At 34.3% G+C, this 26,962-nt stretch overlaps 1 protein-coding gene across 2 annotated transcripts; it reads left to right on the top strand.

Moving 5' to 3' along the window:
• The first annotated feature begins 1,034 nt into the window (after positions 1–1,034).
• Positions 1,035–26,962, top strand: LOC123560071 (protein CDV3 homolog). Of its 2 annotated transcripts, none has more exons than XM_053552329.1 (5): positions 1,035–1,349; positions 10,304–10,380; positions 16,849–17,006; positions 21,791–22,010; positions 23,868–26,962. In XM_053552329.1, the coding sequence occupies exons 1-5, from the start codon at positions 1,152–1,154 to the stop codon at positions 23,977–23,979; spliced, it is 765 nt and encodes a 254-aa protein (XP_053408304.1). In that variant the 5' UTR covers positions 1,035–1,151; the 3' UTR covers positions 23,980–26,962. The 2 variants fall into 2 exon arrangements, with proteins under 2 accessions (XP_053408304.1, XP_053408303.1); XM_053552328.1 differs by having other exon boundaries at positions 1,036–1,364.

Below are 26,962 nucleotides of genomic sequence, written 5' to 3'. Positions count from 1 at the left end.
TTTTTCAAAGTATGATTATTTATCTTAAAACTCGCTTTTAATCAAATGAAATGCCGACATGCGTCTCAACTATAAAACAATACAGGTCAGAGACCACCAATTCAAAAAAGTACAGGGAACTTACTGGGAATGAGGTAAGTGTATACCTGGGAATAAGGTAGCATCTGTGCGTTCTGATTGCTCAGTCATGTAAACAAACCCAAGAAGTGATTATTTTTTCAAAATGGAATATTTTTACTGCATTTACAGTATTTCATTATACATTTTGACAAAATTTGCTACATTTTATGTGTATTGAAAAAAAGTTTCATCAAATGAATTTCTCCCGCCATGACAACGATGTAAACAGGGGGTCATCTCATTCACACGAAAATTACTTAAATAAAGTATCACTATTCATATGTTTTTCGTCCGATATTTTGGTGGAACTAAGATAGTTCTTGAAAAAAATGTGATTGGATATACATGTTTCGATTTATGGAAGGCCGTACACGCCATAATGTTATAATGGAAGTCTATGGGAAAACAATTGGTGTTCTCTACCCTATATCAACATTTATAGCGATCTGCTAAAATTGGCCAATGTTGGAAAGTTATCCTTGAAATTGACTGAAAATCTTAACAGAAACTGCTTGCAATATGCAAGAAAAACGCACTTACTGGCATCCCAATTCTTAAAATTTTCTCGAGGGAGAACCACCGAAAACCCCTTAAAAGAGAGAGCATAGGGAAGGAGAAATCCCTCTCTCGTGGTTTTCCCCCTCTCCTATCTTCAGCACTCACGGGACGCCGAAGGCCGGACCACTTAAAAATTACGAAGCCGGCGACGGCCCTGTTAAGACGCAATGGTGTAAATGATAAGTTTACACAACCAATGCAGAATACATGATGTGATAATATTTTCCGTTTAAGTAAAGCGTGTACATAAATAAAATACACTGATTCTGATGCCCCCGCCCCTTCCCCCCCACCACTCCCCACAGCAACGACGACAACAATAAAAAAAAACAAATCACAATTTATTTAGTCTATCATTAGTATAAACTTCCGTTTCCGGTACACGAGAGACAGTGATGTTATTGCGCAAAAGTCACAGTTTGTGGTTATTTTAGGCAGTAGTTTTGTGTTTTAAGAGACAAGTATACAGCAAAATGGAAGAAGCTAGTTTGGATGACTTTTTTGCTAAGAAAGACAAAAGCAAAAAGAAGTCGAAATCCTCTAAAATCATCCCTAGTGACATTCTTGAAAAAACAGACGAGCCGGTAAAAAAAGAGAAAAAGAAGAAAGTAAAAGAGAAGACTCAGAGTTCTACAAATACAACAAAAGACACCGATACAATTGGATTAACAGTAAACCCAGAAGAGGTTTTGGATTTGGTTTATGATCCACTCCTCTGTACTCTAAATTTCTGTGTCTGAAAATATTTTACAAATTTCAGCAGAATTATTTTGTTGCCATTCATTTTCTATTTGAGGGATTTTTCTAGAACCATAAAAATGGGCAGGGTGCATTTTAATCGTTTTTTATTGCTTTTTCTGTATACACGCCATGAGACAAATGCCCAGCACCTGTGTGTAAAAGCGCGTGTAATGTATGTATATTGATCAGGTCCCAGAAGAGTCACAAATAAGCTATATAGCTGAATCTAGCTAGAAGTAGCTACAAAATCAGTAACAATAATGCAAAATATGTAAAAATAAAATGCTAAATGGTCATAATCGCGACCAAATGGTTTATAAGACGAAAGACAATAACACAAAACCAAGAGCTTTATAGTTACACTTACATTTTCAATAAATGCAATAATGTATTGCGATAAACTGTTACTGAATTTTTTTACTTGTGATAATCACTGTAATAAAAGAAGTATATAAGTCTGAAAAATGAGAAAATGTGTTAGATCTGACAGACGGGAAACATATCAAAACATAAATAATTAGATTTTCTTGTAAATTTTATGAGGTCAGTGTACTTTGTCAATTAGAAAAGGATATGAATAAAATATTCTATAAAACACTTACCAATACTTTGCTCAAAACTGGGAAAAAAACAATGAAAATGCCAATAGATTAGTGAAGTACCTTTGCAAAGAGCGGTAATTCGATGATATATTGAAATCAATCGAGAGATGGTATCGTTCGATAATTGGTACAAGGAGGCATTACCAAATTGAGAAATTACATCAGGCAAAATTACCTGGATTGACTGGAATTTACCCGCGAATCGTAAAAATATCAAAAGCACATGCGCCCTATCGTAATATCTAATTTACATTGCGGTTACTTTTGACACAAAAAACGTGTGTAGTGCATTCATTTTTTAATATAATCGCTTCAAATTTTCAACACCGCTTGAGAACTAATACAGTTTGAATTCTATAACAATTTTAATAAGATATCGACAGGAATGTAGGCAAAATTCTTTAAAAACGATCAAATTTTCATATAATGTTTTGTAAAATTTCAAACAGCGCGATCTTGATTATTTATTTCTTTCTTAAAGTAAATAAACAGTACATACAATGGTAATAAAATTCAGACTTTTTACTAGAAAGTACTAAAAAAACAATTAAAAAATCTTAAATAATGAAAAAGCAGCAGCAATTTAAATACATGGAGTAAACGATTTTTGGCAAACAGATTTCTGTTAGTGCGGCAGAATAGGTTACGTGACCTCGTGAACGTAAATAGAAATGTGGTTTTAATATAAAGCACTGCAGTATGATGTCGTTGCGGGTTTTAATAAGTTTTAAATGATTCTTTGTACATGTATTTTTTGACACAACACTTTGTTAGATATTCTTCTCAAACAATAATGTAAATTTCTTGAGGGCAAGTAGGTCACAGAGGTAGGATATCCGCTATCATCGTTCACGGTTTGACACATTTACATGTCAGTTTATTCGGGATATTGCACATTCGCTTTATAAAAATTAAAGAAAAAACTTTTTTTATTGATTTCTTCTCAATAATTTAAGGAATCGAGAAAGTACGATCAGACAGTGATGTGTCACATGGCGCGAAAACATGACGTAATGCCATGACAATCTCGGGCAACTATACCGCTTTGATCTCTATTTCAGATGCCATAATAACCGACACACTTCTTTTAGCTCTTTGAGGGGGTGTTAATTGATGATGAAAACAAGGCCAATTACTTAGTTTATCATCAGAATAATTACCGATAATTGTTAATGTTTTTTTTTCACTTTCAACACGGGTCGGGTGGATGATGATTATTGTGTCCATATTTTGGGACACTTTTCAAAATAATTATTTTTCGGGATAACAGATTGCTACAGTCTTCCATTTTTAATTATTTTAGAAATAAGTCCTGTTTCTTTGAGTCATATGAAGTTATAATAATAATAATAAAGTCTTTATTTAACGAGGCAACACAGTTGGGTGTACCCAGTCTTCCCTGTGAGCCTCAAATGTACATATATACAGTAAACACAAATTAACAAATTAAAGTAAACAAAGTCATGAAGGGATTATAATGCAAAATAGCATATATAAGAGGATTACATGAAATTTACATAAGGAAGGTAATAGAATAAACAACATGGTTTTATGTAAAGTTACACTGAAAGCAAAAGTAATGAAACAAACAATATACAATTATTTGTTAATTATTTATAGTTTTAAATAAGTACTCTGATACCAAAAAATATCATAGTTCTCATGCGGTTGATAGATGTTGTTGCCCACTAGAGAACCACCATTTTAAATAATTGCTTTTGAATGTGTTCAGGTTTGTTGATGTTCTTATATGATAAGGAAGTGAGTTCCATAATTTTGCACCAGAGTATGCCAGTGATTTTCTATAGAATTCAAGTCGAGGTTTTGGAACTAAAAGTAGTCTTTGATCATATGATCTCAATGACCTATTTTCAGTATACGTAAATAGTTGCTTCATGTAACTAGGGAGAAGGTTGTTAAGAGATTTGTATACTAATATGGCTTTTTTATAATTAACTCTATCTTGAAATTTCATCCAGTTAAGTTGAATAAATAAATCGTCTGTTGGTGTGTCAATGTCTTTATCTAAAATAACACGAGCTGCACGTTTTTGGAATTTGTACATGTCATTCAAAAGCTCAGTGTTACAGTTTCCCCAAATAGTGCAACAGTAATCTAGATGAGGAAGAATGTGTGCATTGAAGAACATTTTTCTAGTATGGAGATTTAAAAATTGTTTAATTCTCATAAGCAAATATAATAAGGAGTTGCATTTATTCAGTGTCATTTGAACATGCATTTTCCAGTTAAGGGTATGATCAATATGAACTCCCAGGAGTTTTTCTGTGGTTGAAGTTTGTATAGTTTTATCTTTGAGAGAAATATTTGAGTCTTTGATAGTATTTATGTATGGTTTGAAGGTGAAATGAACATTGCTTTAGTTTTTTCAGCATTTGTAATCATTGAATTTCGTTCACACCAGTTTTGTACAGAATCAAGATCAGATTGAAGATTGTTACTAACTGAGATGATAGTATTTCCGTAAGATGATAAAGTGGTATCATCTGCAAATATATCTGATGTTGAATTTGATAAGTGTAAAGGCATATCATTTATGTAAACAATGAAAAGAAGAGGTCCTAAAACTGAGCCTTGTGGCACACCAGACAGTATATCTTGAGCACTGGAATATTTTCCAGACACATGAACTTGCTGTGAGCGATTTGTGAGATATGACCAGAACCAAGTAATTGCATTTTCATCAACATTATATAATTTCAGTTTTTCAATGAGTAACTTGTGATTGATAAGATCAAATGCTTTAGTAAGATCTAAAAAAATAGTTCCAACAAGATTTTCTTCATTTATTGCTTTTATCCAGTTGTCAATAATAGTAGTTAGAGCAGTTTCGCACGAGTAGCTTGTTCGAAACCCTGACTGATTTGGGTGAAGAAGAGAATTATTTTCCAGAAATGATTTGAAAGTGTTACTGACATGTCTTTCTAACACTTTTGATAGAATTGGTAAGATTGATATTGGTCTATAGTTTGTTTTGTCACATTTAGACCCTTTTTTATACATAGGTGTAACCTTTGCCCTCTTAAATATTGCTGGAAATATACCCTTTGATATACTTAGATTAAATATCTTTTCTAGAGGTTTAGATATGATCTGAGCACTTATTTTAAGAAATTTTGGGCCTATGCCATCAAGTCCAGTTGATTTACTCAGATCAAGTTTTTGCAGCTCTTTTTCTATGAATGTGCTTGTGACTTTTGGTATTGAAAATGGAGAATCTAGTTTAGTATGGATTGCAATAAACTCCTGTAATTTTATTTTATCACTTTCTGATAAGGAGGAACAATTTTGAGGGGCTGATTTGAAAATGTCAATGAAATAATTGTTAAATACTTCTGCTGTTTTAATTGGATCTGAGATCTGAGTCCCCTCCTCATCCTGAATGTAGTTGGTTTGGTGATTGGTGACTTTACCTGATAATTGTTTAAGATTTTTCCACAATTCTTTGGCATGTTTTTTATTGTCATTTATAGTTTCAGAATAGTATCTTTTTTTAGAATTGTATATGAGGCTTTTAACTTTGTTTCGCCAAAATTTATATTGTGCCCTGTCATTGAGCTTTTTTGCCTTGTCTCTTTCTTTGGTAGCTTGCAAAATCTCTGGATTGTACCAGTCTGGTAAATGTACATGTTTTACACGTTTTTGTTTGAATGGAGCATGTCTGTTTAATACATCATTGAACAATGAATTAAAGGTATCTAAAGCATCATTTGGGTCCTCATATATGTCTAAAATTGACCATGGCTGTTGTTCTAGTGATTCTAGAAAAACTGATTCATCAAAATGCTTCATGTTACGATACTGAATCATATGATGTAAAGGGCCTTTAGGAACTGTACTGGAGACCTTTCTTGTGAAACACACTGGAAAATGGTCACTAATTGATATGGCTGGAACATTAATTTCAGAGATATTTTGAGAAAAATTTGTATATAGATGATCTATTATTGTTTTAGTTGTGCAGGTTACTCTAGTGGGCATGTCAACAAGTTGTTTTAAATTGAAACTGTTAGTAATATTATCCCAAGAATTGTTGTTAGTAGCTTTAGTAATAGGATCATAGTTATAGTTAAAATCTCCAGTCAAAATAATTTCTTTGTTTTCATTAAATATTTTCTCAATAGTGTATTCTAATTCACAGTTCCATTCCACATTTGAAGATGGAGGTCTATAGATGTAACCAAATACGAATGGCTTTTGTTTGTTTTTCTGTACTTCAAGCCAGATCGCCTCAGTTTTATCAGATTCTAAATCAAACCTACGTACACATTTAAAGTTTTGATTCACAAAGACAATAATCCCACCACCATTTGTTTTTCTGTCTTTACGAAACATCTGGTATCCACTTATTTGAAATTCACTGTCACAGAAGCTGTCGTTCAAAAATGTTTCACATAGTCCAATGATATCGAAATATGTATGATTATGAAGTAGAATCTTTAATTCATCAAATTTTGGATATAAGTAGTGGATGTTCAGATGAAAAAATTTAAATCCTTGTTTGTGTAGGAAGTTATTTTGTTCAAAGTTTTCTGCACTTTTTTCACTACATATGTACACATCCTCATTTTTATTTTTGTCTGACATGTTATTTGTAACAGTTATGACGTCTACAACATTAGAATTGGAGGTCCACTAATGTTCGAGCAGGTCTACTAGTTTTTAGCAGTTGGTGGACCTGCTGGCAACTGCTGAAAAAAGTTAAGGTCGAGGCCTGCCATCAGAGTGACCATTCTGGCTTGCATGGCGCTATGTAACCAGGACACAAGGTCCTGCCAGCAGTGCTCCCTCGTCATCTGAGATGCAACAGACAGGCATGTAGATCCCCTTAGAAGGGCTGTGCAGACAGCTCCCACTTGATGACTCGGGGTTCAAATTTAGACCAGCATACAAGCTAAATGCTAGTGGAATTTTAAAATAGCTAGTGGGTTTGAAATGTACTAGCTAATTTCAGCTAGTCAATAATATAACAAGCAAATGTCTTCAGAGCTTTAATAAAGTTAAATTGTTTTGAAGGTACACGTTTTTCTTCATAAAAGGAATGTTATCATTTATGTTTATGATATTTTAATGTTCAACAAAAATAGCACAAGCTATTTTAAGCTAAAAGAAAATATTTTTGTTTGTGACTGGCTACTAATAGAGATCAATCAGTTTAAGTTTTGGCCAGTAAAATATTGATAGAGTAATTAAATATTATTAACTTTAGTCGGTAGCTTTTGCAACATGTATTGACAATGAAACTGCATAGATCTCCATTCTTAGTGATTGTCTTTTGTTTCATAAACCATTTTGAATGGGATAATAACTATTTTACATTTGATATTGACATATTTTGAACAATTGTTATTGGTTTTCTAGCTATATATAGCTAGATTCAGCTATATAGCTAATTTGTGACATTTCTGGGACCTGTTGATTGACAGTTATTTTGGGCGTCTGATATATTGACAGATGATTGACGGGCAGTTTATTTAGAAATAATTAACTGCTGAAGGGTCAAAGGGGCGGTGCTGAAAAGGCAAAAGTGCGGCAGATTAGTCAGAAGGGCGCCGCTGAAAAGGGCAGGCTGCTGCTCTCTGCTATTCTGTTCTAGAAAAATCCCTATATTTGACACGTTTTTGTGGTCAGTAATGATGTTGTTTTAATAATATGAAGTCATATGGCAAAACCTGAAGGCAGTCTGGAGGAAGTTGGTTAAAATGAATAAAGCAAAGCCTGTTAGCGAGCACGACGTAACCAGACTTTACATTTTTACAAACTTTGTTATGATGAATCTATTCTTTGAATCTATTCACTACTCAAAAGATGTGTAAAATAGCAAGAAACTATTCACTGAATATGAGTGTTTATTTAGTGGTAAGCAGATATATCATACTTCAATTAAGTAAAGGGGCCTCCGTGGCCGAGTGGTTAGAGTCGTTGACTTCAAACCATTTGCCCCTCATCGATGTGGGTTCAAAACCTCATTTGAGGCGTAGAATTCTTCACGTGAGGAAGCCATCCAGCTGGCTTACGGAAGGTCGGTGGTTCTACCCAGGTGCCCGCTCGTGATGAAATTATGTACGGAGGGGCACCTGGGGTCTTCCTCCACCATTAAAGCTGGAAAGTTGCCATATGACCTAAAATTGTGTCGGTGCGACGTTAAACCCAACAAAATAAATAAATAAATCAATTAAGTAAAATGTTATTAATTTTTTATATGCAACAAAATATTTTCAGACATACTTTCCTCAATTCTTTCTATCTTCTGCATGTTGTAACTGTGGTTTTAATTATCAACTAAATGCATTTTCATTTGTGATGGGTTTTGTTTGAAATTGTGCATGACTTTAGACTAAAAACTTTAACCCAATTATTTCACTAACATAATTATATGAATGCTGATAGAGAATAGAGAAGAAGCCTTTTCCATCTTTCATTCCTTAATTGTAATGTTAAAGTTTGCTTACCACCCCAAATATTTTCCAAGTCCATTGAGATATTGCTTTGATATTTTGCATGCTTGTTTACCATCATGACCCCAGTCTGTAAAAAGGAGGAGGAAACTCTATCAAGCATTTTGACTGAATTATGGCTCCATTTCGACTTAGAATATGCTTATTGTAATGTTAAAGTTTTACTCATATAATATAGCTTATATTATACTATCAAGCACTGAGAATAGTCGAGCGCACTGTCAACTGACAGCTCTTGTTGAAAATCTTACTACAATCTGGCACCTTGGGTGTTTCCCTAAATAGCTCACTTGCTTGTTGGATATGCTTGCCAGTTAACTCCATGATGGTCTACAGCGTGCTCAGTGTATATTTGATATTTTGACATAATTATATTTTAAATCTGTATTTGAAAACAAAAATAATAAATTTTGGAAAACCTTGGGTCTCAAATTCAGGTAAAATATAATTCACGTCCATGGATATCCCCGAAAAAAAAAAAACAACATTAATTTTGTAAACCATCTGGAGTAATTAAATCTCGAAGAAAATCTGAAAAGATCCATATGGTCATCTTGTAAAATTGTAGTTTGCTTAAATTTGGAAAGTGAAAATCTTTTGAGCTGAGGAGCCCCATGTGGTTCTGGGATGTCACAATCTATATATGAAAAGAATTGGAACCACTGCCTTACCCTTGCATGACCGTAAGAGGCGACTAATAGGATCTTAACACTTGGTATTGCTGTAACTCTGTGATTCCAGCAGGTATGCAGATTTTGATTCCATACCTCATGTTTTTATTTCGATGTAAACTAAACGAGATGTGAAACCAAAATTTGTAGTCCTGTTTGGCACCATATAACCTATAGTGTTGGTGCGCCGTAAAACCCAAATAAATAAATAGATTTGAGCTGAGGAGAAAATCTGTGCATTATAACATGCACAGTCATTTACCATTTCAATAATCCTGTCTGCCTGTTTGGCAGGAGGGAATGTTTAACAGTGTTAACAGGTATATGCATGAAAGTTCTCGCTTGCACTTGTTAACCCTTTCCCCCCACTCCCCACACACACACTATTAACAAATTGATGAAATAATATGTTGTACACACCTTGGCATTAGACAGAAACTTAATGGATCCTAAACTACAGCATCAGAGCTAATTCTAAGCTCATTTTTGACAGGTCAACGACAAGGCTGCATTCTGAGACTGGCCAATGACATGGCTGCATTCTGAGTTCCTTCTTGAAACTGGTTCATGACATGGCTGCATTCTGAGCTCTTTCTTGAAACTGGTCAGTGACAAGGCTGCATTCTGAGCTCATTTTTGAAACTGGCCAAGGACAAGGCTGCATTCTGAGCTCATTCTTGAAACTGGTTAATGACCTGGCTGCATTCTGAGCTCTTTCTTGAAACTGGCCGTGGACAAGGCTGCATTCTGAGCTTATTTTTGAAACTGGTTAAGGACAAGGCTGCATTCTGAGCTCATTCTTGAAACTGGCCAATGACAAGGCTGCATTCTGAGCTCATTCTTGAAACTGGCCAATGACAAGGCTGCATTCTGAGCTCATTCTTGAAACTGGCCAATGACAAGGCTGCATTCTGAGCTCATTCTTTAAACTGGCCAATGAAAAGGCTGCATTCTGAGCTCATTCTTTAAACAGGCCAACAAGGCTGCATTCTGAGACTAGCCTAGATACTTTTCTGACCTTGAATTCTGTTGTATCAAAATCAAAAGTAAATCGGCAGTTCCTTCACCCCAGTTAGGTTTATAAAGATGCCCTTCATAGAACAGAAGTATTTTACCTTGAAATTGTTTATTTCAGGAAGAAGAATGGAAAGAAGTTGAAGAAGAGAAGGAAAAAGATTACTCTGGTTTAAGAATAGCAAATCTACAAGTGACGTAAGTTGCTTGAATTGTAACTGGTTAAAGAATAATGAATGTGTGTCACAAACCTTGCTTCAAGTGGTACTGTTTTAAAAATAGTAAATCCACAAGTAAGTTGCTTCAAAATGTAACTTGTTTAAAAATAGCAAATCTACAAGTAACACAAGTTGCTTCTAGTGTAACTGTTCAGGAATAGCAAATTTACAAGCAACATAAGTTGCTTCAAGTGTAACTGCTAAAGAATAGCAAATTATCTAGTTACATAAATTGCTTGAAAGAAAAGAAGTAACATTCAGGAAGTAGCTTCAAGTGTAACTGGTTTAGGAGTAGCAAATCTCCAAGTCACATAAATGTACTGTAAGTTGCTTTATCAGTAACTGGTTTTAGAATTGAAAATATTCATGAATCAAGTCACATGAGTTGCTTTTACTGACCTTGGTTAAAGAATAGCAAATCTACATGTTAATGTAAATGGTTTAAGCTTAACTGCTTTTAAAGAAATACAGATCTTCTGGTCGCAATATGGTATGTTAACTGTAAACGTGGACTAGCAAATTTTTAAGTAAAAAAAAATTGCTTCAAGTACAACTGTTTTGAAAATAGATCTTCTATAAGTCATGTATGTTACTTTTAGTTTAACTGGATCAGAAAAGCATACATTCGCTTTTACTGTAACTGATTTTAAGATTATCACCTAAGTTTCTTTAATTGTAACTGGTTTAAAAATAGCAAATCTTAAAAGTCCTTTACGTTGCATTTGGTGTAAATAATAAGTAAAAAGTTGTTTGAATTGTACCTTGTTGAAGAATAGCGAATCTACAAGTCACGTATTAACTAAGTTGTTTGAGGATAGTAACTGGTTAAAGAATAATGAATGTGTGTCACAAACCTTGCTTCAAGTGGTACTGTTTTAAAAATAGTAAATCCACAAGTAAGTTGCTTCAAAATGTAACTTGTTTAAAAATAGCAAATCTACAAGTAACACAAGTTGCTTCTAGTGTAACTGTTCAGGAATAGCAAATTTACAAGCAACATAAGTTGCTTCAAGTGTAACTGCTAAAGAATAGCAAATTAACTAGTTACATAAATTGCTTGAAAGAAAAGAAGTAACATTCAGGAAGTAGCTTCAAGTGTAACTGGTTTAGGAGTAGCAAATCTCCAAGTCACATAAATGTACTGTAAGTTGCTTTATCAGTAACTGGTTTTAGAATTGAAAATATTCATGAATCAAGTCACATGAGTTGCTTTTACTGACCTTGGTTAAAGAATAGCAAATCTACATGTTAAATGTAAATGGTTTAAGCTTAACTGCTTTTAAAGAAATACAGATCTTCCGGTCGCAATATGGTATGTTAACTGTAAACGTGGACTAGCAAATTTTTAAGTAAAAAAAAATTGCTTAAAGTACAACTGTTTTGAAAATAGAAGATCTTCTATAAGTCATGTATGTTACTTTTAGTTTAACTGGATCAGAAAAGCATACATTTGCTTTTACTGTAACTGATTTTAAGATTATCACCTAAGTTTCTTTAATTGTAACTGGTTTAAAAATAGCAAATCTTAAAAGTCCTTTACGTTGCATTTGGTGTAAATAATAAGTAAAAAGTTGTTTGAATTGTACTTTGTTGAAGAATAGCGAATCTACAAGTCACGTATTAACTAAGTTGTTTGAGGATAGTAGTCTCACTGTTTAACAGATTATCTTTTAAAAAAATTTTCTTGAATATATACCAGGCTTAAAGGGAAATATGCAACATTTGGCAACATTTCTTAATTGAAAGAACTAGGTGAAACATTAACACTAACGAAAAAGTATCAAAATCAACTACATACAGAAAAGATAAAGCCATCTGAATACCATCTATGTACTAAAATTGCAGCCATTTTGACACAGTGACATTATCTTTCTTTCCTTATATGGGAATTACCATATATGGACGATCATTGAATAACAACTAAGAGAAACATATGAACCTTAGAATGTGTGTAAAAGTGTATACCTTAAATTTAAGCTCCATGTTTAATTCTGTTTAACATAATTTTTAGCTCGACTATTCGAAGAATAGTCTAGCTATTCTACTCACCCTGGCGTCGGTGTCGGCGTCACACCTTGGTTAAGTTTTTGCTTGCAAGTACATACAGCTATCATTTAAAGGCATATAGCTTTGAAACTTATTTATTCTTTTTCTAGGTCAATTACCTACCTCTCTGGGTCAAGTCCCATAACTCTGACATGTATTTTGAGCAAATTATGCCCCCTTTTGGACTTAGAAAATTTTGGTTAAAGTTTTACATGCAAGTTACTATCTCCAAAACTAATGCAGATATTGAATTGAAACTTCACATGTGTCTTCGGGATTATAAAACTAGTTGATAGCACCAAGTCCCATAACTCTGACCTTCATTTTGGCCAAATTATGCCCTCTTTTGGACTTAGAAAATTCTGGTTAAAGTTTTGCATGCAAGTACATACAGCTATTACTAAAAGGCATATAGATTTGAAACTTATTTTTAGCTCACCTGAGCAATGCTCAGGTGAGTTTTTCTGATCGCTCGATGTCCGGCGTCCGTCGTCCGTCGTCTGGCGTCTGTCGTCTGTCGTCCGTCGTCTGTCAACATTTAGCTTGTGTATGCGATAGAGGCTGCATTTTTCAATTAATCTTCATGAATATTGTTCAGAATGATAACCTTGATGAAATCTAGGCCGAGTTCGAAAATGGGTCATCTCGGGTCAAAAACTAGGTTACTAGGTCAAATCAAAGAAAAACCTTGTGAATGCGATAGAGACTGTATTTTTCATTTAATCTTCATGAATATTGGTCAGAATGATAACTTTGATGAAATCTAGGCCGAGTTTGAAAATGGGTCATCTCGGGTCAAAAACTAGGTCACTAGGTCAAATCAAAGAAAAACCTTGTGTATGCGATAGAGGTGGTATTTTTCAATTAATCTTCATGAATATTGGTCAGAATAATAACCTTGATAAAATCTAAGCCGAGTTTGAAATTGGGTCATCTCGGGTCAAAAACTAGGTCACTAGGTCAAATCAAAGAAAAACCTTGTGTATGCGATAGAGGCTGTATTTTTCAATTCTTCTTCATGAATATTGGTCAGAATGATAACCTTGATGAAATCTAGGCCGAGTTCGAAAATGGGTCATCTCGGGTCAAAAACTAGGTCACTAGGTCAAATCAAAGAAAAACCTTGTGTATGCGATAGAGGCTGTATTTTTCAATTGATCTTCATGAATTTTGGTCAGAATGATTGCCTTGATGAAATCTAGGCCGAGTTCGAAAATGGGTCATCTCGGGTCAAAAACTAGGTCACTAGGTCAAATCAAAGAAAAACCTTGTTATGCGATAGAGGCGGTATTTTTCAATTGATCTTCATGAATTTTTGTCAGAATGATTACCTTAATGAAATCTAGGCCGAGTTCGAAAATGGGTCATCTGGGGTCAAAAACTAGGTCACTAGGTCATATCACGTAAAAACCTTGTGTATGCGATAGAGGCTGTATTTTTCAATTGATCTTCATGAATTTTGGTCAGAATGATGACCTTAATGAAATCTAGGCCGAGTTCGAAAATGGGTCATCTGGGGTCAAAAACTAGGTCACTAGGTCAAATCAAAGAAAAACCTTGTGTATGCAATAGAGGATGTATTTTTCAACTGATCTTCATGAAATTTAGCCAGAATGATTACCTTGATAAAATCTAGGCTGATTTCGAAAATGGGTCATCTGGGGTCAAAAACTAGGTCACTAGGTCAAATCGAAGAAAAACATTGTGTATGCAATAGAGGATGTATTTTTCAATTGATCTTCATGAAATTTGGTCAGAGTGATTGCCTTGATGAAAACTAGGTCGGTTTTGAATATGGGTTATCTGAGGTCAAAAACTAGGTCACTAGGTCAAATTAAAGAAAAATCTTGTGTATGCGATAGAGACTGTTTTTTTCAGTTGATATTTATGAAATTTGGTCAGGTTGATTGCCTTAATGAAATCTAGGTCGAATTTGAATATGGGTCATCTGAGGTCAAAAACTAGGTCACTTGGTCAAATCAAAGAAAAAACTTCTGTATGTGATAGAGGCTGTATTTTTCAGTTGATCTTCATGAATTTTGGTCAGAATGATTGCCTTGATAAAATCTAGGTCGAGTTTGAACATGGGTCATCTGGGGTCAAAAACTAGGTCATATCTAAGAAAATGCTTCTTTTATCGCAAGAGACCAATTTTTTGGTCCAATCTTAATGAAAATTGGTCAGAATATTTGTTTCCATGAAATCACTAGGTCAAACATGTTTTACACTGTTATGGAGTGTTTCTTAGGTGAGCGACCTAGGGCCATCTTGGCCCTCTTGTTTTCTTTTTCTAGATCAATTACCTTCCTCACTGGGTCAAGCCCCATAACTCTGACATGTATTTTGAGCAAATTATGCCCCCTTTTGGACTTAGAAAATTCTGGTTAAAGTTTTGCGTGCAAGTACATACAGCTATTACTAAAAGGCATATAGATTTGAAACTTATTTTTTCTTTTTAGCTCATCTGATTTTTTGAAAAAAAATGATGAGTTATTGTCATCACTTGAGCGGTTGTCGGCGTCGGCGTCTGCGTCGGCGTTGCCTGGTTAAGTTTTATGTTTAGGTCAGCTTTTCTCCTAAACTATCAAAGCTATTGCTTTGAAACTTGGATTACTTGTTCACCATCATAAGCTGACCCTGTATAGCAAGAAACATAACTCCATCTTACTTTTTGCAAGATTTATGGCCCCTTTTGTACTTAGAAAATATCAGATTTCTTGGTTAAGTTTTATGTTTAGGTCAACTTTTCTCCTAAACTATCAAAGCTATTGCTTTGAAACTTGGAATACTTGTTCACCATCATAAGCAGACCCTGTACAGAAAGAAACATAACTCCATCTTGCTTTTTGCAAGAATTATTGCCCCTTTTGGACTTAGAAAATCAGTTTTCTTGGTTAAGTTTTATGTTTAGGTCAGCTTTTATCCTAAACTATCAAAGCTATTGCTTTAAAACTTGCAACACTTGTCCACCATCATAAGCTGACACTGTACAGCAAGAAACATAACTCCATCTTGCTTTTTGCAAGATTTATGGCCCCTTTTGGACTTAGAAAATATCAGATTTCTTGGTTAAGTTTTATGTTTAGGTCAACTTTTTCTCTTAAACTATCAAAGCTATTGCTTTGAAACTTGCAACACTTGTTCACCATCATAAGCTGACCCTGTACAGCAAGCAACATAACTCCATCCTGCTTTTTGCAATAATTATTGCCCCTTTTGGACTTAGAAAATCATTTTCTTGGTTGAGTATTATGTTTAAGGCAACTTTTCTCATAAACTATCAAAGCTATTGCTTTAAAACTTGCAACAGTTTTTCACAATCATAAGAGGACACTGTACATCAAGAAACATAACTCTATCCTGCTTTTTGCAAGAACGATGGCCCTTTTTAGACTTAGAAAATCATGGGTAGGACAATATTTCCATTATACAAAAAAAATCAGATGAGCGTCAGCACCCGCAAGGCGGTGCTCTTGTTCTAGGTCAATTACCTACCTCACTGGGTCAAGTCCCATAACTCTGACACGTATTTTGGGCAAATTATACCCCCTTTTGGACTTAGAAAATTCTGGTTAAAGTTTTACATGCAAGTAACTATCTCCAAAACTACTACAGATATTAAATTGAAACTTCACATGTGTCTTCGGGGTTATAAAACTAGTTGATAGCACCAAGTCCCATAACTCTGACATGTATTTTGGGCAAATTATGCCCCGTTTTGGACTTAGAAAATCCTGGTTAAAGTTTTGCGTGCAAGTACATACAGCTATTACCAAAAGGCATATAGCTTTGAAACTTATTTATTCTTTTTCAAGGTCAATTACCAACCTCACTGGGTCAAGTTCCATAACTTTTAACATGTATTTTGAGCAAATTATGCCCCCTTTTGGACTTAGAAAATTCTGGTTAAAGTTTAACATGCAAGTTACTATCCCCAAAACTAATGCAGATATTGAATTGAAACTTAACATGTTTCTTCGGGGTTATAAAACTAGTTGATAACATCAAGTCCCATAACTCTGATATATATTTTGGTCAAATTATGTCCCCTTTTGAACTTAAAACTCTTTTGATATTTAACATTTTGGGTAATAATTTCCTGCTTCTGTGACAATATTTCGAATAGTCAAGCTTGACTGTCTTACGGACAGCTCTTGTTTGCCATTAATATAATATTTTGGTAATGCCCATATAAGGGAATGACTATGATGTCACTGTGCTCAAAATGGCTGCCATTTAATTAATTGATAATATTTAAATTGCCATATCTTTTCTGTTTGTTGTCTGATTTTCATTTTTTTAGTATTCACTGAATTCTTTCTAAATACATACATTCAATGTCAAATGTTGAATATTCCCCTTTAAGATTTCAAATAGTGCATCAGGTTTTTGCTTTTGGTAGAGAAAAAGAAAATGAAGAAACAGAAGAACAGACAGTAGAAAATGTAGAAGAGGAGGACGAAGATGGAGAGGGGAAGAAAAAGAGGGACACAGGGCAACAGGGGCCTTGGGTGAAATCTGACAATGTTCCACAGCAACCTGTTACCCCTAAACCAGCAGGTAGACTTTTTGTATTATGCCCCTTTTCTAAAATTACATTAAAATTACTTTGGGGGGCATTTTATGCACACTGGAATTGAAGAAATAATGTCCTGCAGTTTGATACTTTGTTTACATCATGAATCCTGATGTTTTTGAGGTCAGTAGGTCAAGGATGAAAGCCACAGTGACAAATGGTTTCCAGCTAATAAATGAAAGGCTTGAGCCTAGGACTATTAAACCGAAAAGAATTATTGCTTTTGACATTCCAGTTATTAAAGAACACAGCCAGCATTTTAGCTCACCTGAGCAATGCTCATGGTGAGCTATTGTGATCATGCTGTGTCCGTCGTGCATCCGTCCGTCAAGTCTTCTGTCACCAACGACATACCGCAAAACCAATGAATGGATTTTGATGGAACTTGGCCATGATGTTTCTTAGGTGGTCCTCTACCAAATTGTTCAAACGGTTCCGCTTGGTTGCACATAGGGGCAGCCAAACTAAAAATAGAAAAAACTTCAAATGGCATCTCCTCCTAAACCGATGGTCCGATTTTGAAATAATTTCACATAAATAGTCCTTATATCACCCTCTACCAAGATTGTTCAAGTTATACTGATTCGTCAAAAAACATTGCTGCTAGAGGGCGTGGTCACTTTTCCCTATAGGTATATAGTGGAAACTTTAAAAATCTTATTGTATGAAACTAATGGCCTGATTTTAGAATAATTTTACACAAATAGTCGTTATATCACCCTCTACCAAGATTGTTCAAATTATTTTGATTCATCATGTACATGTATATAGTGGAAACTTAAAAAATCTTCTTGTGTGAAACTGCTGGCCGGATTTTAGAATATTTTTACACAAATGGTCCTTGTGTGACCCTCTACCAAGATTGTTGAAATTATTTTGATTCAGCAAAAAACATGGCAGCCAGAGGGCATGGTCACTTTTTCCTATATGTATATAGTAGAAACTTTTTGTGTAAAACAAATGGCCTGATTTTAGAATAAATTTACACAAATTGTCCTTGTGTGACCCTCTACCATAATTGTTCAAATAGATTTGATTTATCAAAAAACATGGCCACCAGAGGGCGTGGTCACTTTTCTTTATATGTATATGTAGTGGAAACTTTAAAAATCTACTTGTGTGAAACTGCTGGCCCGATTTTAAAATAATTCTAAACAAAAGGTCTTTGTGTGACCCTCTACCAAGATTGTTCAAATTATTTTGATTCGTCAAAAAACAAGGCCGTCAGAGGGCCTGGTAAATTTTCGCTATATTGATATAGCGGAAACTTTGAAAATCTTCTCGTTTGAAACTGCAAGTCCAACTTTAAAATAATTTTACACAGATGGTTCTTGTGTGTAGGGGTGTCACGATACGCCTGAAGCGTACCACGATATATTGCAATACATTATCGTCGTATTGCAATACGTACCACAGTATATTGCTTCTTGAACTAAAGCTATGACCTGAGATTCTTTTACTACTATAAAACCTTTATACACCGCCTTAAATAAGTTGTAGAAAGTAAACATAAGCTATAACAAATATCACTCTCAAGGTTTTGAATAGAAATATAAGTGTTTCATGACTAGAACTAGGATAAATAGAAAAAAAATTAACCCAAGGAAATTCCTTATGGAATGTATATGTGTGCAAGTCAATTACATTCTGAAAGTTGTTGCATGTACTATACTGCACTGTTTCAACATGTTTAGTTCATGAACATGCATGACCCGGACCACTTATCTATTCGATTAAAATTTTGGAATTTATATTTCAATCGACCAGACCATGAAAAATATGGCAATTCGCGAAACACAATTGGCAAAGAAAAAATGTGAGGAAATACCTTAGAAAACCGGTACGTTGGGTGCGTATCGCGGTGCAATACAATTTTGGAAACATACTGCAATATACTGGTATACCGGTTTATTGTGACACCCCTACTTGTGTGACCCTCTACCAAGATTATTCAAATTATTTTCATTCATCAAAAAACATGACTGCCCAGGGGCGTGGTCACTTCTCTTCTCTAAATCAATAATAGCTAGAGCCTTGATATTTGGCATGTGATATCAGATTTGTAATGTCTACCATAATTCTTCAAATTATTGCCCTAGGTTCAGAAGTGTGTGTGACATGTATATAATATAGGCTAACATCAGTGTGTACATACCACGTGGTTTGTGACGTCATTTTCGGATATTACGGCAAGAAAATGTAAACAAATCCATCGATTCAGAACTTAAAAACACCGTAAGTATTTCATTTTTTCACCGATTTGAATAATTCTTTTACGAGGCTCAAGCCAAGGTAGTGGGCTATAAACATAAGACGAAGTTTTCCTGAAATTCTAAGCAGTTTTTGCAAAGTTCAGTTCCAACCCTGAAAATCAGCAAATTCTTGGAGGGTAATACGGCAAGAAAAACCCATGTTTTACAAAATAATGCAGGATTGCTTTCCTTTACATTGTTGTGCCTTTCACCAGTGTTTATTTCGGTTGCAAGAAGGCCTGGGAACCACTTTACTTGACATAAAATGGTAGGTTTCTCTGTGAAAACATTATCTTCGGAAAATGCTAATACGGCAAGAATGATATGACGACAAGCAGATTCATGAATACGCCTATTGTTCCTTTATAACAGTTTCGCGAATTACTGAGTTTGAGACTCGTTTCCTCATGTATAATACCTGTTTGCAAATTTCTTTAGCTTCTATTCAGATGAATTTCGGTATGATGTGATATGAAAGAACGGCTTTTTTCAATGCTTCTTAAAGATCGTTTAGTAGATCTATTTTTTTTCTGTTTCATTACTTATTATCTAATTATAGCTTTCAAGAGAAGATTCCTAATTTCTACTTAATTTATAGTCTCAAGAGGTATCTTAAAAATGAGTCGCTGTGTGTCTATACTGTTGCACCCGCGAATGCTAACAACCATCTTTAAAGAGTCAAACTGCTAAGAAGTCTATAAAAAGTGTTTAAAATTGAAAATATATCCTACATATTCACATTATGTGTTTACTTATCAGTCATTAGTGAAATCTGGGCCTCTGAACAATGCCTATCAATAATATTGTAATTGATAATGTATCGAAACTGTATTTTGAAATAAGTCTTTGAGATTTCGAGATTATGGTGATAGATGGTCCTACTAAACTTTGATAAAAAAAAAACAACTTGATGTTAGCAAGGACAAATACTCGGACGACGTATTTTTACTTTTTAGCGTAATGACGCGAACAAAGACTAAACTTAAACTTGGGAAACAATCTAACACGTCAGTGTTAGGACACAGAAACCAACAAGCGAGTTCAAATGTAAAGTTTGTTACATTATGGATACACACAGAAATTGAAATTTTCAATAGAGTTACTTATTATAATAAAATTAATGCATTACACATTAAATTATGACAGTATAAGCAGATAGTTACAAATTTTAGGAATTTATGAGACGTTTTGCTATGTTAAACATAACAGTATATTAAGTAAACATGTACAATTCATTTTATCAGACCCAAGAAAGCAAAGGTAACACAACAAATGCAAAAACAACAAAAGGTCACCAAGCCAGCTTTGTAGTTTCCATATACGTAAGTAACGCAACGACATAATACACACATTGAAATAACTCTTAACATGTATTTTGTGCAAATAATGCCCCCTTTTGGACTTAGAAAATTCTGGTTAAAGTTTAACATGCAAGTTACTATCCCCAAAACTAATGCAGATATTGAATTGAAACTTAACATGTTTCTTCGGGGTTATAAAACTAGTTGATAACATCAAGTCCCATAACTCTGATATGTATTTTGGTCAAATTATGTCCCATTTCGAACTTAAAACTCTTTTGATATTTAACATTTTGGGTAATAATTTCCTGCTTCTGTGACAATATTTCGAATAGTGGAGCTTGGCTGTCTTACGGACAGCTCTTGTTTTCAGTCAAGTGATTCGCTGGCCTTCTTGGAACCGAAATAAACAGTGGTGAAAGGCACAACAATGTACAGGAAAGCAATCCTGCATTATTTTGTAAAACACAGGTTTTTCTTGCCATATTACCCTCCAAGAATTTGCCGAATTTCAGGGTTGGAACCGACCATTGCAAAAACTGCTTAGAATTTCAGGAAAACTTCGTCTTATGTTTATAGCCCACTATCTTGGCTTGAGCCTCGTAAAAGAATTATTCAAATCGGTGAAAAAATGAAATACTTACGGTGTTTTTAAGTTCTGAATTGACGGATTTGTTTATAAATTTTCTTGCCGTAATACCCGAAAATGACGTCACAAACCACGTGGTATGTACACACTGAACATAGAAGAAACCTAACTCTGTACTTATAAAAACACACTTAAAGCCTTGTACACAGGTGAACGTTTTAGGGTCAATGACCCTCTTGTACTAAATTCTGTGATAGGAATCTCAGCCAGTCTTAACACATTATCCAGCCGTTACACATTTGTTTTTGAGAACCTTTAGCAGCCTTTACACATTTCTGTTTTTATAGAACCTCAACCAACCTTTACACATTTCTGTATTGAACCTCAGCCAGCCTTTTCACAGTTCTGTTCTTCAGCACCTCAGAATCTCAGCTAGTGTTTACACATTCCAGTTATTATAGAACATAGCCAGCCTTTATACATTCCTGTTATGGAACCTCAGCATGCCTTTACATATTTCTGTTATACAGAACCTCAGCTAGTGTTTACACATTCCTGTTATTATAGAACCTCTTCCTGCATTCACACATTTCTGTTATTAAACATTCTGTGGTTTGTTATTTTAGAACCTCAGCCAGAAGAAGCTCCAAAAGAAGAGCCAAAACAGACACCAGGCAAATATATTCCGCCCAGTCAACGTGCTGCTGCGGCAGCTGCTGCAGGCGGTGCTACTCCAGGGCCAACTATTCCAGCTCATTTACGGAAGAAAAGAGCAGCACCAAATTTAAAAAGCGAAGAAGACTTTCCAACACTTGGTGGTGGTCCGATGCCAGTACAACAAGACAGGTTTGAATATTAAATATACAATATAAAATCAACTTAAGGTAGTTTGGTCACATTTGAGAAACTTTTTAAAACATTTTGCTTTATTCATATATTTTGTTAAAGATTTTAGGAAACTGAATCTTCAGATATCATTTATGCTCTTTAACTTGTGAACCACACTACCTAGAACCAACATGATTTGGCTTATAAGGTAGATGGACCCTACTGTGTTTGTGGTCAGTAAGTCAAAGATGAAGGTCACAGGGGTCTTTACCTTCAAAATGGTTTATGCTCAATAACTGGAGAACCATTTTATCTAGAACATTCAAATTTGAAAGCATGATTTGGCTTATCAAGTAGATGACCAGAGGTCAAGGTCACTGGGATCTGAATATTGAAAACAATTTCATCTTAATAACCCAAGAACACTCAACATTCAAACTTCATAGCATGATTGAGCTTATGGAGTAGGTGAACCTTATAGTTTAAGGGGCTGAACCTTCTGCCTAATAACTTGAGAACCACTTGACCTAGATCTTTGAACTTAGACCTGCCTAATAACTTGAGAACCAGTTGACCCAGATCTTTGAACTTGGACCCAGATCTTCAAAATTGGTAGCATGATTAGGCTTATAACTAAATGACCACAATTGCTTTTGAAGTCTGTAGGTCAAAGGTCAGTGTCACAGAGGCATGAACCTTTAAAATGGTTTCCATTCAATAACTTATAACCACTCAACCTAGAACCTTCAAACTTGCTAGCATGATTAGGCTTATGCAGTACATTGTAGATGACTCCTAGGTTAAGGTCCCAGGGACCAGAACATTGAAAGCTATTTCAGCATGGCAACTTGAGAATCACTTGACCGAGAACCTTCAAACTTGATGGCATGTTTGGGCTTAATGAGCTAGAAGACCTGTGTTGTTTTTGGGGTCAGAAAGTTAAATGTCAATGTCAGGGCCTGAACCGACTTAATTACTTGAGAATCACTTCACCCTGGTAGCATGGTAGGGCTTATGAAATTGAAGGCCCCTAATGGTTTGGGGGTAAGTAGGCCAAATGTCAAGGTCATAGTGAATACAGAACGGAAAACGAAACAATCCATCATTGGGGGAGGCATACATGTTCTGCAAACAGCTCTCTGTAAAGTTTGATTTTCGTTGTTTTCATGTTTAACTTTAACTCTGTTTGATGACTTATTTTGATAAGATGAATTGAAAATCTTTTAACTTAATTATATCAGTTTCAGCCATAATTGACGTAGTCCTCCCTGTTATCACAATAGGGAGATCACAGTTCTATGGCCAATGGGGTCATGAGCTCCATGACAGTTTGTAAAAGACATTGTGTTTGAAGTCATTCTGTCACCTGATTCATGCAAGGGGCCTCCGTGGCCGAGTTGTTAAGGTCACTGACTTCAAAACACTTGCCCCTCATCGACGTTGGGTTGAGCCTCACTCGGGGCGTTGGATTCTTCATGTGAGGAAGCCATCCAGCTGGCTTACGGAAGGTCGGTGGTTCTACCCAGGTGCCCGCTCGTGATGAAATAATGCACGGAGGGGCACCTGGGGCCTTCCTCCACCATTAAAAGCTGGAAAGTCGCCATATGACCTATCATGTGTCGGTGCGACTTTAAATCCAACAAAACAAAAACAAACATGATTCATGCGGGGAAGTTGGCAGTTACTTGGGAAGAACGGGTTAATACTCGTTCAGAATCCAGGCACACTTGTTAGGTTAACTGCCTGCTGGGTTAACAGCCCACCATTACATAACTGAAATACTGTTGAAAAATGGCACATACTCAAAACGAATAATTAAAAGCACTTACCGGTATTTGACATAAAAGTATATGTATGTTTATTTTATTTTGACAGTGATCCAAGAAGTTTTGAACGAGTGCAGCACGGAGGTCGACAGATGGATGATCCAACTAAATCCTCACAACAATTATCATTAGGAAATAAATTCTCTGCTCTTCAAGATTGATGAACATTCAAACATTATAAGCATTCAAATTGTTCATGCCATAATTAGAACATCTGCAAAAATGGAAAAAAATATTTTACCTCCAGTGTCATTTGTTTAACAAATGCCCTGAGCTGTGCAGAAAATTGTTGTGCTTAAAATATTAAACAACTTAAAAGCAATTTTCTGTTCGGCTATAAATATTTATTACTCGAGTCACTATCAAATTAAGAAATATTGCAAACATGGCTTGGTCAAAAGGAATTCATGTATTTTACATTATATATTACTAAAAAAAAAAAACATACACAAAACAAACACGCATCAGATTTGAAGAAAGTTTTTGTATGTCTGCATATTCTACACTATTAGTTTCTTTTTGGAGACTATTAGTTTCTTTTTCTTTTTGGAGACTATTAGTTTCTTTTTGGAGGCAGATTTTGTAGGTTATTTTGTTTTTCCATTAAGTTCTAATCATTGTGGCATAAAACTTCCGTATTCCATAGGAATTATATTGTTAAGTGTATCTGATAGTTTTTCCTGATGTCTGAAAAAAAGATTTTGAAAAAAATTGGGATATTGTCAGAGGTTTTATATTTTGTTTGAGGCAAATGTTGGGGTACAATTCGGGGAGTCTGAAACTTTAATTAAACAAGTGATTGACGTTTTGATAGTCTAAGTGAGATATTTAGTGCTTTATTTTGCTCATTAGAAATTACTAGAATGCTGTTGTAAGTTACAAGGATACTGTATGTCTTACTAACAGATGTGTGAAAAAGTTTTTGAGAACATTTATGAGATGTTACAAAGTTTCTCAGTTAATTGAATGAATTTTTGAATGGTATGAATTGTGGGTATTCTATATACTGTCATTGTTATATTGTTGTTTATTGGTGAGGATTGTGTCAAAAGTATCCAGAAATCATGATCTGGTAGAAAAAGAATGTAACATTCCGTCTACGATAGTTTAAAATGAAGTTTTAAAGTATTCATTGTTCCATTACAATAAAGCAGTGTTATATTTTTTTTGAGAAATTTCTCAAACCTCCTTTAAAGTAAAGAAAGTAGTTTTTTATACTTCATAAATCTGTTTTTGAGAACTGGTCAAATTATTGACTTGGGAAACTTTGGTATATAAATATTTTTTTTTTTTTTTTTTCAGAACAGAATTCATGTTTGCTTGTACATTTTACTATTACAGTACCATAGTAAGATAATTTATGCCTTCTGTGTGTCGAATGTCAAACAAAGTGCTTTATTTGGATTTAATCAAAATGCTGGATATTGAGGAGATTTTAGTTGAAGAATAACCTTTGATCTCAATGTTCAATTTCATCTTGGGTTATTACCAGTAAGGTTTACTGGCTAAAAACTTGTTAACCTTGATCATTTCCTGCTTAAATTATTTTGAAAATTCCTGAAAGTCAGAATGGCTAGACCTGTACTTGTCTCTCTGATCCATACATTGGAGACAATATTGAAAAAGTATTAATTGCCCCTTTACTGTATAATTTTGCAAAATATTTTTGTATAGCTTCAATTTAAGATGTATGAGAAATTTATGCATTATAGATAAATCCTTGTTTTAGGCATGGGTTAATTGATAAAGCAAGGGTAGAATCTATCTGCAATAGAAAAAATGAGTTTTCATGTGTTTTGACAAAGTGTGAATTTACTTAAGTTATCACTCAATGTGAGATATGTATTTAATTACAGAATTCTGTCCATAAAAAGATATTCAGATACTCCCCCTTCATTGGCTATGTAGCTCTAAGTGTTGATGAAAGGCTGTGTAAGCTTGGATTGCTGAAACTATTGAGGACATTAGTAGCCCAAACTCTTGTTTTTGTTATTAACATTAATTGAGTTGCCATTTTTAAAAGTGCTAAATGTTTTCTATTGTCACCTTTATATTATGTATTAAAATGTGCCGTTTACTAAAGTAAATCATGGCTCAGTATATTATTAAAAGGCATTTTTATTTTAATCTTTAAGAATAATTGATTCTGTACTGAGTGAATAAAATTGCTGTATACATGTATCGAATGGTTTCTTTTGAAGTGAGTAAATGCATGCTGTATTTTACAGTGATAGAATCTTCATTAAAAGTGTGTTTACTGTCAAAAATGCACTGTCTTCTGTAGTTCTTTATTTTACATCCAGGCTTTACTTGGCAAAATAAAATCTTAAGCTTTTTTCACAAATTTAAGAATGCAGTAAGTATTTTGGCTGAAAATGTGTGTGTTAAAATGCAATTATGAATGTACATTGAAAGTTTATTCTGTAGTTGGAAGCACTTGGTAAGAGTTTACATTATTGATTAAACCAGTATGTGCAGATCTAAGATATTATTTTTTAATTCAATCATGGTTATTTAGTAGATAAATCCAATGTTACTAAAAAGATGCACTTTGTATAGCAGAGGGTGTGTTGATTTCGCACTGTTTACATACTTATAGTAAATCTTTATATATCATAAGTGTCTACTAAAAAAATGGTTAATCTAATTAAGTAACACTTCATGTATTTATGTTGTAGAAGAGCATGTTGAACTAGTAGGACTAAATTATGTGAAAGGTATAATCATCTGAAATTGACACCAATATGAATAACAGCCTCTCTTTAAAGAAAGGTCCAAATAAGGGTATAGGTGAAATAATTTTAATTTCCCTGAACAGTTCAAAATAAGACTGGTTTTTGAAAAAATATGAATTTTCTAGGTTTTTATGACTTTTTACTGCAATTACTTTGTTTTGAGAAATGTAAGTTCTTAAAGAATAGTCAATTATGAAATGATTTTTTAAGAGTTTGATGAATATATATGTAAGTTTAACTTATTCCACTATATTTTGTTGTATTCATTGTAGTTTATGGAAAGAACATCAAAGATATCGACCCATAAGGAAATGTTCATGACTATCATATATCATACTTTGCAGAACTTTAGATATGGAATGATAGTATCAGGAAAGAAGAAATGGAAATATTAAATAAATTGATAAGA

Source organism: Mercenaria mercenaria, chromosome 10 (assembly GCF_021730395.1).
Source record: "Mercenaria mercenaria strain notata chromosome 10, MADL_Memer_1, whole genome shotgun sequence".
NCBI classification, from domain to species: domain Eukaryota; kingdom Metazoa; phylum Mollusca; class Bivalvia; order Venerida; family Veneridae; genus Mercenaria; species Mercenaria mercenaria.
This window is presented reverse-complemented; position numbering and strand designations above follow the sequence as displayed.